The sequence below is a fragment of the Denticeps clupeoides genome, unplaced genomic scaffold (assembly GCF_900700375.1).
Source record: "Denticeps clupeoides unplaced genomic scaffold, fDenClu1.1, whole genome shotgun sequence".
NCBI classification, from domain to species: domain Eukaryota; kingdom Metazoa; phylum Chordata; class Actinopteri; order Clupeiformes; family Denticipitidae; genus Denticeps; species Denticeps clupeoides.
Window position 1 is genome coordinate 479,396 of NW_021630069.1, and position 15,216 is coordinate 494,611.

The 15,216-nt window shown below is 44.2% G+C and overlaps 1 protein-coding gene across 4 annotated transcripts in view; it reads right to left on the bottom strand.

Annotated features, from left to right (window-relative positions):
- The window catches only part of adamts3 (ADAM metallopeptidase with thrombospondin type 1 motif, 3), a 64,070-nt gene extending 50,892 nt beyond the window's left edge, over positions 1 to 13,178 (bottom strand). For all 4 annotated transcript variants that reach the window (XM_028968223.1, XM_028968222.1, XM_028968221.1 and 1 more), the window contains exons 1-4: positions 12,948 to 13,178; positions 11,285 to 11,306; positions 10,447 to 10,865; positions 4,240 to 4,396 (exon numbers count right to left, since the gene is read on the bottom strand). In XM_028968223.1, the coding sequence (XP_028824056.1) occupies positions 4,240 to 4,396; positions 10,447 to 10,865; positions 11,285 to 11,306; positions 12,948 to 13,016 (667 nt within the window). In that variant the 5' untranslated portion in view covers positions 13,017 to 13,178. The remainder of the gene's footprint in view (positions 1 to 4,239; positions 4,397 to 10,446; positions 10,866 to 11,284; positions 11,307 to 12,947) is intronic.
- Between the last annotated feature and the right edge of the window lie 2,038 nt (positions 13,179 to 15,216).

The following is a 15,216-nucleotide window of genomic DNA, read 5'->3' on the forward strand; positions in this document are numbered from 1 at the left end:
AATGTGTGAGGACGGTACTTTGCTCAGTAGAACCTTGGCGGTTCAGGATTCAAACTGCCAGGCCAACCTGCAGGTTATGTTAGGTGCAGGTTACGTCAGTATGTATCTGTTCAAAAGTCACATGCAGCACCAGGTTACAGAGAAACGTTTTGTTTCAGTATGTACTGTCTAACACGTATATAGCTGAAATGACAATAAACTTCACTTCACTTACAGGGACAGTCCCCAGGGAGTAGCTCAGGGTTAAGTGGCATCTTGCTCAGGGACATAATGGTAGTAAGTGGGGTCTGAACCTGTGATTTTGCGGTCTTCTCATTCATATGCGAGTGTCTAACCAAGTAATACTACTATGTTTAAACAAGAATTTAGACTAACAGATTTTATACCCGTTAAAATCTTGTATACTTTGTATACTTGTGTACTTGGTCTCCTTTGCTTAGTTCAGATTACTTCAGATTAGTGCAATGCTGGCCTAGTGGTTAAGGAAGCGGCCCCATAATAAGAAGGTTGCTGGTGCTCCCTGGGTGCCTTTCATGGCTGCCCACTGCTCACTAAGGGTGATGGGTTAAACATTTCGTTGTGTGCACCATTTGCTGTGCTGCAGTGTATCACAATGGCACTTCACAAAAATCTCCTTGTAAGATAGCCCTGCATGTCCAGGAATTCTTCTTGTAGTCTTGCAGTGAACCCTTTTAAGAGTAGAAATATACTTTTTTTCCTGAGAGGTTGACCAAGCCTGGATCCAGTCTGTAATATAAATATCATTAGGTAAATTACAATACTTAAATTGAACCAGGCAGTGTTTTGCAAAATTATTTGTCCTGTCAAGCTCTGAGGCAACAACCCCCAACCAAACCTCCTATCAGTTCATAGTTCTCACTGCTTTGAGGTTAAGCAGGACTCAAGCACATTAGTCAGAAACAAATTTTAAACCATTTGGGTTTCTCTTGGAATCTTAATAGTATCCAGGTATGCAATTATTTTTCCCTGGACATACAGGTATGCCTCTATCAGTTTTCCAGTTATATTACAGTTTCCCTTTTGAATATTGGTGTCACTTGAACATGCTTTCAGTCTAAAGGCACCACATTTACAGATATGACCTATCAACCTAAAACTTTTTTTTACATTTTCTTTATTTATCAATATATTTATTCAACCATCATTCAATTGTTTTTATTTTAACAATGCTGCCACACTGTGTTGTAGCCTCACCCCAGTCAGAGGTCAAACCCTGGGTCTGGCTTTGTTCTCTGGTTTCCAGGTTCTCTGGTTTCCTGGTGCACAACAGGTGTATTGGTGACTCCATATGTGTGAGGGAATGGTGCGTGTCCTAGAGATGGGCTCCAGACCCTGATTTATTATGTTAACACCACCATCCTTAGTCACACACACAAGAGTGTTTCCATTCTAACTCCTTGATGATTATTTACCTGTATGGCCACCAAGAAACACAGATGGAGGCAGAGACTTTGCAGAGACAAATCATTGGCCACAAAAAGTGTACACAAAAGGCACTGTCAACCTTTGCTTTCTTTAGTAGCTTTGTAACAAACTTTGTTTCAGACAGTAGTTTGTTCAATATCAGACTTACCATAACCAAACCACCACAGAATGACTGATGAAATCCAGTGTTAGAGACTTGTTGATGTGTGTGCTGCTCTTACTGTCTGTTTGTCTACAATGGTAGATATGGCTTAAGAGAGAGTTGTCCATTATGCCATTATTTTAATGAGGTCATAAGGTTTTAAAATGTTCATAAATACAGTACTTTAGGAACATCTATGGTCATTACCTTGTCTAAAAATAAATATTTGAATTAATCAAATAAATCAATTTGTCACAAAACTTTGTTCTTTAGTTTTAGTTATGGTTTTTATGTCCAAAGATACAGGGCCACCTGCAGTTTTGGTTAACACTTTACTGCATGTTTTCTCTTTATGGGCTTGTTGGCATATAACAAAACACTGCAGAGCTGATTAAGCAGGACAGACAGGAATCAAATTAAAGACAAAGAAAAAAATAGAGCTTAAAATGCTGCCCATGCACATTAAAAACTGCCCATGCACATGTCCAATTAGCTTTGCTAATGTAATATTTCAGCAAAGGATGACTGATATTCCTCTGTCACTGTGTTTTAGTAATTGATCCTCCATACAATGGTAAAAGAGAAAGGGACTCAGTCCTTTCATTAGAATGACACTTCAAAACCCTTTCAATCCTGATGTTGGTCCAAATATCTAGGCTGGACCCTTTGTCAAATGATTAGGGCATTTTAACATAGGCATTTTAACATAGGCATTTTAACTGCTGTTCACCTCGCTTCCCTTCCAACCTGCCAACCATTTCTCACCCTGTGGCCGAAGGGCTGATTATCCTCAGTTGATGGGATATCACTAAAAGACCTTGCCCCCCCCCGCATTCCAGAGAAGAGCCCTGACTCCTGGGCAATGACCTCCATGTGGACTGAGGAAAGACATGCATCTAAACTAGAGCTGAGGAACCAATCTATTACCAGAGCTGAGAAAAAGATGAAACTGTGAATCCTGGCTTCAGGTGATCAGTAATGGCTTCTGCCTCAGTCTCTGCATCTATATTTAACTCATCTCACAAGCCTGTGATTTAGCACATCCATCCCCTGGCAGGGTGGTACTAGCCTAGTGGGTAACACATCTGTCTTTGAATCAGATGACTACTGGATTGACTTCAGGGTGACTGTCCACATTATAAACCACTTTGAATAAGTGTGTGCTAAATGCCATAAAATATACATTAATCTGATATTACCTTATTTTACTGCCCATCAGATATATACTTCTCTCTATCAGTCATCCTTAATTAGGAGAAATATTTATTTCTATAATATTTTTATAAATTAATATTTCCATTTAATTTGAATCCTTCTGGCCCCAGTAGTTAAAATAATATTCGTTCTCATAGTCAACCTCCAAAAGAAATCATGTTTTACTAATTATGCAGATAAATGTGTGTTTGACACGTATTTCCAGACTTCTCATGATGTCCATTTGAATAAGAAACTGTTGTCTGTAACTGACTAACTTGAGTCTCTGTAAGGAACACACCAAACAGCTAGGTGGTGGCTCAAATTCAGCATCACCTACATCACAATGTCTTTAATTTTTTTTACTTATCTTGAATATTCTGAATAATTTTTGTTAATTGAATTATTTCTAATGAACCTAGCCTGGACACCTGGACATGCTGTGCGTCATGCACCACTGGGGCAGTGGTGGCCTAGCGGTTAAGGAAGCGGCCCTGTAATCAGAAGGTTGGTGATTCGAATCAAGGTGCCAAGGTGCCACTGAGTAAAGCACCGTCATGGTTGCCCAGTGCTCACTAAGGGTGATGATACATTTCGTTGGGTGCGCCGTGTGAGCTGCTGTGCATCACAATGACAATCGCTTCACTTTCATTACCATAGAAACCAGGCTCACACCTCCTCCCTAGGCCTGTGACTGAATGAATTAGAGCAACGAGTGACAAAGACTGCGGTGGCTCTGAGAGTCTTCCAATGCCACTACAATTATTAACATAGTGTAACAAAAAAGGGGCGACCTGCTGACCTTAGGCCACTGCCCACAACGGCACCCACCGGAAACTTTGCCGGACCACCAGCATTGACTAGGGGCTTTGTGATAAGTACACTACAAACATTAAAGGGACAAAACATGCAACAAAAGTGACAATAAACACAGATGGATATGCATATATCTCCGCATTACAGCATCTGCCACGGGTTTCCTTTCAATGAGATGGGGGATGCTGCGAGAGAACAAGCAACCTGACCTATGTTTTAATCATGAGAAAAGTATACAGTACTAGCAGCTTTAATGTCAGAAACAAAAGACAATAAATAAAATAAAAAAATTACTTAATAAATATTATAAAAGTTGAAATAAAAGCCATTGGGGGGTGGGACTCGGCTACAGAGTAATTTTGATTATGAATATTTAGAGCTTCAACTCACAGAGACAGGAATCTTTATCAGCAGACTCTCAAGCAGCGCATTGCTGTTCCGAGACCAGAAAAGAACGCTTACCTTTATTCAACCAAATCAAACAATCCAGCATTGGGATTGGCTCTTATGACAATAATCTATAAAAATTCTAATTAGGCCTTATTTCACCTTTATTACATAATACATAAAAATGTGCAGGAATGTGTGGTATAAAAGCACATGATAATTTGTGTGTGTCAGTGGTGTGTTGGCAGTCATACCGTTGGTCTGGTAGTCCAAGGAAATGTCGGAGGGAGCCTGCAGCACTGCTGAACGCCTGTAAACCACGTGGACCCGTCCCCACTCCTCCACTTCCTGCGTCCCACGCTCCAGGGGTTCAATGAAGTATTCATCAGTGTCCGTCCGAATGAGGCCAGCCTGCAGATACACATAGTTAGTGTTACGAATCACACACCTACTCAGTGTACATACACACACATTCATTCTGTGTACACTAACACACCCCTGTGTGTAAATCCACACATACATGCCAAAACACTCTGTCCGTGTTGGTTTACACACACATAAGACGAACACATACACACACATACAGTGTGGTGTAATTACAGTGTGTTTGGAGGTGTTGATTCAGATATCATTTTTACATTTATGCCCTGATCCCGGACGACCTACAATTAGTAGTCCCAGGGACAGCCCCCCCGGAGCAACTCAGGGTTAAGTGCCTTGCTCAGGGACACAATGGTAGTAAGTGGGGTTTGAACCTGTAACCTGTGGTCTTCTGATTCATTGGCAAGTGTGCCCCCAGATTACTAGGAATACTTAATGAATTAAGTTACATTAATTAATACTCAACAGCTTTGCAGTGGACTAATCAGCTGCATAGAATTGTGGTATCCTGTTTTGCAGGTGATGCATATGATATATAACATTTAGATGTCACATTCAGCCTCTTAGCATGCGTTAATTCCACCACCATATTTCACTCTGACAGAGTAGCGTAGGAAGAAAAGCACAGGAACTGAGAAGTGGTCTGTGGTCACCACCTGCAGGACCACGCCTTTATTGGAGATGTCTCGCTAATTGCCTACAATTTCCATTTGCACAACAGCATGTGAACTTGATTGTCAGTTTGATTTCACAGGCGTGTGGTAGACTTTGAGTAACATTGTGGTGTTTAAGTATTTATTTTGTGGTGTTTGTATTTGCATTGTTCTGAAGGCAGTAGGAGCGTAGTTTAATCTCAAAGTGAAGTGATTGTCACATGTGATACACAGCAGCACAGCACACAGTGCACACAGTGAAATGTGTCCTCTGCATTTAACTCATCACCCTGAGTGAGCAGTGGGCAGCCATGACAGGCGCCCGGGGAGCAGTGTGTGGGGATGGTGCTTTGCTCAGTGGCACCTCAGTGGCACTTTGGGGGATCGGGATTCGAACCGGCAACCTTCTGATTACGGGGCCGCTTCCTTAACCACTAGGCCACCACTGCCCCAAGTTTACGTTTATTTTGAATAAAAAATAACTATATGCAAATTACATTTTGAAAAAAATATTAAACAAAATGCTTCTCTAGTTATTTGTGGCTTGGTCATATATACGGCTGACATTTGAAATGAGAAAAGACAAAGATCGCTTCTAAAATTTTCCACTTTTCAGTAGCAGGCTGTGGCACCCACAATGTTGGACGGAGAGATTCAGAAGGTCTTTCCTGCCAACCGCTGTCAGGCTCTACAACAACTGACCACACAAACATACATAAATAGAAAAAAACACACATTCAATACACCATCGCCCCCTTTCTCTTAAGTGCAATATGTGTATATTTACCTACTGTACAAATGTAAAATCTCACAAATACTCATATTTTTTCTTATTTGCTTACTTTGTGTCTGCGCTATTGTTTTGCTGCTCTTATCTTGTACTGTCCATGTCCTGCTGTGACTATATAAATTTCCCATTTGTGGGACTAATAAAGGATCATTTTAGCTTATCTTATCTTAACCCTGATTGACGTGCATTCGTTCAAAAGGAGCGTTACCCTGTCCCAAGATGGTACATTCGCTCCCATAGACAGCACTATGCAACATCTAGTGCGTTACAGTGCATCCACATTTTGTTATGTTAGTCTTATTCCAAAATTTATTAAATTACTTTTTACCCTTAGAATTTCACACACAACACCCCATAATGTCAACATAATGTTCACTCAGGTGAAGCTTTAATGTAATATATACTACATATTAAGTTAAACTGGCATTTAAATATTTATGGGTGACGCTTAAGATATTACAGTGAGCTAAATAATGAAAATAAAATAAAGTAGCACGGTCTTCTTGCATTATTGTGAATTCCTTCCCAAAAGCCACATACAGCCTCACCAAAAGCAAAGGTCCTGTTGCCATGTTTACATGAAAAACAGATTATTCAGCTCTCACTCATTTATCAAAATGTTAACAGGATCAATAACTCATCTTACAAGACATGACTCACTCAAGGTCATAATTTCACTGACAATTTGAATGTTTTTTGACTGGACATGACACTTAAAAACCTGACACCTAGCTCATAACAAGCAATTATCTGGTCCCATCAAGAGACCTTCAAATCTCCCCAGTGCTCCCCTCAAAACGGATTCATGTCCTGGATCACATCCATGACAGCTCAGCGCCATGCAGTCAATGAACAATCACAGCATCCGCACCATCTGAACGCATCAAAAGATCTGTTTCATGGGTTTAATATCCCAGCATTAGCACAGGCCAGGCAGACGGCACACCTGTGCCAACACAAACATTCACAGTTTGGACGAAAGGCCACACCTTTCTGCTCCTGCAGCCCAAACTTCTTAAGGATCTGCATGAAGGCACTGGATTCAGGCGAGACAGAGACCCATTCAAGCAATGTTGCACCAATGTTGTTTAAAGGCCTGTTTGCTTTAAAGATTTGAGCAAACCTTCGTCATCATTACCTGCCATTTTCAGACTCCTTTAAAAGGAACTTTCAGGGGAAATTACACTGATTTCTGCCCACATGAGAAAGGGGAAAGAAGAAAAGGAGAATCTGCTCAAAAGTCCAAATGAGAAAATGACTGATATTGAAGCTAATACAAATGACACATGAAAAGAAGGAATTAAAGCAAATGACCCCAAAGTTGATCTGGATGAGATGAGCTTTGTGCAAAGTGAGGAAGGAAAGCACCTTCAAATTTAATAAATATGTTTAATCAAATTAAATTTAAAATCAAATTTGAACAAGAGCCTGGTTCCAAATCAGAAAAAATAGTAAAACGCCTGTAAACACAGCATTTACTCATCACTCTCCGGTGGTGTAAAGAAACCACTGTACCCCAAAATAATTTTTCTTTAATCAGCCAGTTTCTGTGGCCTCCTCTTATGTCCACCAGAACTGCCAGAGGTCAGCCTGAGTCAACAAGTGGCATCCACGGCGAGGGTGAATAAAGTGCTTGTGTGCCGCCAAATGAGCCAATCAGCTGTTTCTGCTGCATCAAAAGGCCACTTCAAGCCTGCCTGAATCGGCTATGACTGAGAATGCTGTCCACCGGAGTGGAGGAATGGAAAAGCGAACGCACCACTCCGTTAACTTGACTCTTTAACAAGCTGAACCTCTCAGAAATGCAATCTGACTAAGCGATGCGCAATCAAACTACAATGAACCCGGTTTGTATTCAGTTCAGTTTCTGTTCTACTAGGGTCTCTGTCACAGGAGCGTATTTTTTGGGGTTTTTTTTTACTTGTAACTCAGCCCCCAAATGGACCCCTATAAATGTGACTGCATCTGCATTACAACTGTGACTTCATGTCACAATGGCTTGCAGTGATGTGTCTTTTAACAAATAAACAGTCTAATTCATAAATCAAGCCTCAATTAGCATTAGATATACCATGAAATGCAGTCCTTTACAACAGTGATGCTGTCAAGAACTGGATGTCCCTCCAAAACTGATGAAAACTGGTGGGAGCCTGACGAGAGACGTACAGCAACAGACTTTTTTTATCTGTTTGAATATGCATGCTTATACAACATTTACATGTTGGCCACCTGTCCTCTCTTTTGAACTGACTTTACATACAGTATCACATCATATTTCCTCGTGCTACGTTTTTTTATGTGTATGTAGTGAGTGTGTATGACCGAGGATTTGCTGAGCCTTGATCCCTGAAGGACATGCTTTGGAGTAAAATGTGAAGTGCAATATAAATAAAAGTCATTATTATAATTATGCTGGTACTAGGAAGTTCTGGGGCACAACTCGCTTCCATGGGGATTGCGGCCTTTGGAGGCTCAGGCCTCTTTGCGCCACATAACACATATGTTAAACCTGTGCTGAAATTTAAATCCTGAGTTGCCTCAAACCTTTACACACATTTAAAGACAAACACCAGAACCACCCACAGTCACTCAGAAAAGAAGAGATTCCTCACTGCTGCAGAGCTGTGCAGACAGGAACACACAGCGAGAGACCAAGACCTTCAGTTGAGATCACAGGTAAGAACGTTTTCTAGTGCACGTACTGAGACCAGAACATCAGTGACTACCTGAAACACAAACCACCCTGCTGACACTGAGCAACCTGTAAGAATCTGGTGAACCCTGGACCCACAGCAGAGTGACAGAGGAATCTGGTCCAGCTGAGCCGATTTCAGGGTGTTTTTCCTCCAGAGACCTTCAAGTCAGTGGCAACGTAGAGGAAACTGTGGAATTATGATAAAACCAGGCAAGCCCAACATGTGTTATTGATCAGTAACAGCCATAATCCACAGTTCAAGAAGAGGACAGCACTCCTCGACATTTCACATTAAAACACTCATCCAGTGAAATTTTTTTTAGGTGTCAATGTCAGGACGTATTTTATTTGACATAATTAAACCAAATATTTCAATTCACAGCGAGTCCTTCTACATCCACACTGTGGTAAACAGCATCTCTAGCAATTCAGAGACATTTAAAGTAGACAGAACAGACGAAAGAGCATCCAGAGTGACTCGAGGTTCACTCAAGGTTCACTGGCATTGCAGCCCAAGGTTAGCACTGATTGGAAGAAACGTTTTGCCCCACTCTGGCCTGGAGCAGTGCTACTGATTTAATGAAATTAACCTGTTAGAACCCTGGTTCCTTTTCAGAGATCCCTGTTCAGGAGCGGCACACCCACAAAAACTAGATCTATTAGTATCATTTTGGTATTTACATTTACAGCATTTATCAGACGCCCTTATCCAGAACAACTGTCAATCAGTAGTTACAGGGACAGTCCCCCTGGAGACACTCACAGTGGTAGTAAAAGGGATTTGTGGTCATCAGGTTAATAGTATGTAACAGATTTTAATCAAAGTAATTAATTTTTTTTATACTCTAAGATTACTGCAGAGCTCCAGCATATACGTGTTACTGAAACACAGAAGAAAATAAAAAAATAAGATTAATGGTAGAGTGATTTAGCTTTGGCAGCTGCAAACCTCAAGCAATCCATCATAAGCATGACCATAACCACCATAAAATATTGCTACAAAAGGTAAAAGTGAGATTTAAGTACACAAATAATAGAGATTAGGACCCGAACTATGAACACTCACTTCATTATAGTTGTTCGATTAATCAATCTATTATAGCTATTATAATAAAATAGTTATATAAGTGTAATGTAAATATAGTGATACAATATGAATATATTCACATTGTTTAACTATAAAGCATTGTAATTGTTATAATTCCAATAGTTAAAAAACTGATGCAGATTTGCTTATAGCGCAATATAATACAATTAAACAACACAATAACAATCAAAAGAAAGTGTGCCCTCTGCTGCATGCTTTGTTTCTCATACATGTTCTCTAATGGTCACGTTTCTGTTAAGTGGTGGAATTAATGGTCATTCTCACTTTAGGATGTCCCACAATGAAAGTAAGTAACATCATTCACCAATCACAAGGAGCCGCCAACGTGCCACTGAGCAAAGCTCCATCCTCACACACTGCTCCCGGGCGCCTTTATGATTAAAAGAGAAGGGGTTGAATGCAGAGGACACAATTTGTTGTGTGCACCGTGTGCTGTGTATCACAATGACACTTCACTTTCTTGAACTCCCCCAGTTCTGACCAATGGCCAGTTGCACCTGGAACCATTTCCGGGTCACACATGGTGCATCGGCTACAGACTATTTATTGTTATGGCTTATTAAGTGCTGCTGCTTCAGAGTGGTAATACCAGTCTGACTTGTTAACGTCAGCGCTGGTCATCTTTTCTTAGACATACGCCTACAGCTTTTTGCTTGTTTATGTGCTTGGAGTTTTAAAAATTGTGATTTTGTGCATTTGATTGAGCAACTTTGCGTTGGCCTTGGTACAACACATGATCACAGAAATTCACAAAAATCCTTCCAGAAACGTCCACAACAGCAACTCGATGCTGCTCTGCTGTGTCGTGAGGATGCAGGAGGGAAAAAGACTCACCAGGCCATCGCAGTTGTTGATTGCGACCGATGCTCCAGGCAGATCACTGATGTCTCCAATAAAGGTGCAGTCCGATTTCAGGAGCTCCCTCTGCAGTATCCGCTCCGTCCTGACACTGGACCGATTCTGGCTCTCCGTATAGTTGCCCTCCACCACCATCCCTTCTGCCTCGTCATGCCATTCTACCGTGGCCCCAGGGGCCACCAGCTTTTTGTTTGGATGAAGCCGGAGATGGAACTCCTTCCCAAAGACAGTAATGTTAAAGAACAGCCTCTCGCTCTGCTCTGAGCCCAGGGACACGTCCCTCTTCATGCGCTGTTTGTGATTGGCTGAGAGCAGGTGAGACAGGAAGTGACCTTCTGAGTCTGTGCTGATGGGAGTGACCAGTCCATACTCTTTCAGCCTGCCTTTTAAGAAGTCTGGAAATGGCAAACATAGGACAGAACCAACATGAGAATCTGCACTGTACCTCATCTGCGTTCAGCACAGGCCTGAAAAGAGCCAACCTGGGAGCTGAGCTCTTCAGCACCAGAAACATCTCCCTGCTTTCAGATGAATTAACAGTAGTCTGACATGCAGGGATGCAGGATGCTGATCTTAACTTTCCAAATCACCAGATACCTTGCTGAGCAGCAGACCACATACACCTGCAAGTCTGTTCATAACTTCGTATATTCTAGGTGAGAAGCCATAGACTCCGCAGACCTGACTGAGCAGGGGGTAAACTAAAAGTAATACGTAGGTTTTTTCATAGTCAGGTTCTGACACCTTACAACCGTCTTTTAGAACATCAAAAGGAATATCAGAAGATGTGAGCAGACAGATTGTGGCCTCTTACCTTCTTTATCTACTTTGCCAGCCTGAAAGACAGAAACACACACAGGTCATTAATGACGGCAGGTCCCAGAACAGTTGGACAGAACGGCGACCAGCAGCAACAGTGGCCACCAGCAGCAACAGGAGCCACCAGAAGCAGCAGGAGCCACCAGAAGCAGCAGGAGCCACCAGAAGCAGCAGCAGTGGCCACCAGAAGTAGCAGCGGCCACCAGAAGCAGCAGGAGCCACCAGAAGCAGCAGCAGGAGCCACCAGAAACAGCAGCAGTGGCCACCAGAAGTAGCAGCGGCCACCAGAAGCAGCAGCAGTGGCCACCAGAAGCAGCAGCAGTGGCCACCAGAAGCAGCAGCAGTGGCCACCAGAAGTAGCAGTGGCCACCAGAAGCAGCAGCAGTGGCCACCAGAAGTAGCAGCAGTGGCCACCAGAAGCAGCAGCAGTGGCCACCAGAAGCAGCAGTGGCCACCAGAAGCAGCAGCAGTGGCCACCAGAAGTAGCAGCGGCCACCAGAAGCAGCAGCAGTGGCCACCAGAAGCAGCAGCAGTGGCCACCAGAAGTAGCAGTGGCCACCAGAAGCAGCAGCAGTGGCCACCAGAAGTAGCAGTGGCCACCAGAAGCAACAGCGGTCACCAGAAGCAACAGCGGTCACCAGAAGCAGCAGCGGCCACCAGAAGCAGCAGCAGTGGCCACCAGAAGCAGCAGCAGTGGCCACCAGAAGCAGCAGCAGTGGCCACCAGAAGTAGCAGCGGCCACCAGAAGCAGCAGTGGCCACCAGAAGCAGCAGGAGCCACCAGAAGCAGCAGCAGGGGCCACCAGAAGCAGCAGCAGGAGCCACCAGAAACAGCAGCAGTGGCCACCAGAAGCAGCAGCAGTGGCCACCAGAAGCAGCAGTGGCCACCAGAAGCAGCAGCGGCCACCAGAAGCAGCAGCAGTGGCCACCAGAAGCAGCAGCAGTGGCCACCAGAAGTAGCAGTGGCCACCAGAAGCAGCAGTGGCCACCAGAAGCAGCAGCGGCCACCAGAAGCAGCAGCAGTGGCCACCAGAAGCAACAGCGGTCACCAGAAGCAACAGCGGTCACCAGAAGCAACAGCGGTCACCAGAAGCAGCAGCAGTGGCCACCAGAAGCAGCAGCAGTGGCCACCAGAAGCAACAGCGGTCACCAGAAGCAACAGCAGTGGCCACCAGAAGCAACAGCAGTGGTCACCAGAAGCAACAGCAGTGGTCACCAGAAGCAGCAGGAGCCACCAGAAGCAGCAGCGGTCACCAGAAGCAACAACGGTCACCAGAAGCAGCAGCGGCCACCAGAAGCAGCAGGAGCCACCAGAAGCAGCAGCGGTCACCAGAAGCAGCAGCAGTGGCCACCAGAAGCAGCAGGAGCCACCAGAAGCAGCAGCGGTCACCAGAAGCAGCAGCAGTGGCCACCAGAAGCAGCAGGAGCCACCAGAAGAAGCAGGAGCCACCAGAAGCAGCAGCGGTCACCAGAAGCAGCAGCAGTGGCCACCAGAAGCAGCAGCGGTCACCAGAAGCAGCAGCAGTGGCCACCAGAAGCAGCAGCAGTGGCCACCAGAAGCAGCAGCAGTGGCCACCAGAAGCAGCAGCGGTCACCAGAAGCAGTGGCCACCAGAAGCAGCAGCAGCGGCCACCAGAAACAGCGTCCAGCTCCACTCACCAGCGCGGCTGAAGTCAGAGTCGCGAGCAGCGCGAGGGTCACACGGACCGCGAGTGACAGCGCGACCATCACGAGTGACTCGGAAGCCCTCAAACCGACGTCTGCTGAGCGCGAGCGATCACTTGTCGTGGTGAGTGAGTGAGTGAGTGAGTGAGTGAGTAGGGGTGTGTGTGTGAGTAAGTGTGTGTGAGTGTATAAGTGTGAGTGTGTGAGTGTGAGCGAGCGGGTAAAGAGTTTGAGCCCCTCGCGCTCCGCTCGCGCTAATAAGCTGCAGGCCGCCCAGCGTGACGTCACAGCTCCGAGGGGGAAAAAGGGGGAAACGATGAAAGCTGCGTTCTTCTCTACTTCAACTTTCATATACTGAGATTTACAGGCAAATCTTTTCCTGATGAAAATTTCAATTTGACATTTTTAGTCCTGTCAGAGTACTCTTTGTTAATATGCTCATATTTAGATATTCAGCATCATGCGTACTTGCCAGTACATTATATGTGTTTAATAAAAAGTATATAATAAAGTTGCTGTCACGGTGTCTTATTTGTCCAGGATGTAGTGATCTTGCTCCTTGCCATGAATTCAGCAGCTACAGAATTACAGAACATTGGGGCTCTGAGGTCATCTAAACGTCACCGACTCTGGAGGTGAGATGTGACTGTGTGGTAAGCAGGTTTAGCATTGCCGTGATTCGAGGCCATGTGTCCTGGTGTCTGGCATGCAGGTGAGCGCTGAGGAGGAAATGTGATCATCATTCACATCTGCAACCCTTTTGGTCCAGACACCCCTACATGAGCAGCAGTGAGAGGTCAGGCTTTTAAGACCCAGAGTCTTGGTGATGTGGGGTCTCAGAAAAACTCCCTGTACTGCGGTGACACAACACAGTATGAAGACACAGAGAACTGTGTATGGGGGTGTTTTGTGTGTATTGTCTTGTACCACATGCTGGAAGAATAGGAAGGGCGGCATTTATAGTTCCCTATTCTGGCCTGTCTCCAGGATTTCATGGAAAAAAGCCAGAAGAGTGAAGTATGTGGAATGGGCAGAAGAAATTCCTCCACCATTGTTGTCTCTGATGAAGGAGGAGCCAGAGGTCCTGAGAACCCATCTCTGCTTGGCCTTTTCCACTTTTTATTAGAGTAGAATGCCAGCAGGTCTTTGTTTGCTGCTTTTGATTTGATTAGGTAAAGCACAGACCTTCAGACTCAGACCATAAACCATTTAAACAAGGCTGTAAAGTGGCTACCAGACCTAAGAATAATTCCCATCCCCACCACGAGGACCACAAATCCAGGCACACAACTGGTCATCAGAAACGTCCTGTTTCATCTCTATCAAAGATCATCCCACATAGAACCTCTACACATACAGCTGCTTTCCATGTCTGGATTCTTTCTCCTCCACTGCCCTCAGACTAAACTGACCAATACAGTGGCAGCTGGCATCATGCTGGTCCAACTGACCACCAGAGACAGTAATCGCCACTCTTGCCAAGTTCTGACATAATTCAAACATTATGGTTCCACTGACAATTTGGGTCTTTTTGGAGTGTAATTTATTGTTTTGTTTTGCACAACAGAACAACGGCCAGAAAAGAAAGAGCTGAAACGCAGGACGATATTTCAAAACCAGCAGACTTTTTCTAATGAGTTTCTCTCTCTAGGTTAGTGGAATGATTCACTGCTGTGTTCCCTCTAGACATTCCTCAGATTTATTTATGCTCTCGCCACACAGTTCCGAAACTTAAAAAACTCCAGCTGGAGTGAGAGCCACACCCAAAGCCACTCTTTATCTTCTCATCAACAGGGACAAGTTCGCTTTCAGGAACAGTTTCAGGATTTAGGACACCTAGTTGGATGCTGACGAAATGCTGAAAAAGCTTTGAAAGCAAGCCTATAAAAGTTCAAATAGCCAGTAGAGGGCATCCCACCATCTTTACCCCATTCTTGAGGTGGAGGGGTGAAAGGACAGATGGGGGTGAGATATGGTGAGCCTGAGTTCCCTTCCACAAACCTGGTGTCTTAACCTGCCATCTGTGCCCAAATCCTGGTTCCCTCAGCGGACCATCTGATCAGTGCTGTGCTCATTTGGCTGATCATCAGCCAGGCAATGACATCATTCCAACAGAGAAAACCTGCAGCAGCTGCTAGCAAACCACTATTGCACTGTGCACCTCTTTAGAACAAAATCATCAACCTTTAATAATCAACAGATAGTTTCCTGATGTCAAGCTTTAATTATCATCACCATAAAATATTACATTTCACATTTATTC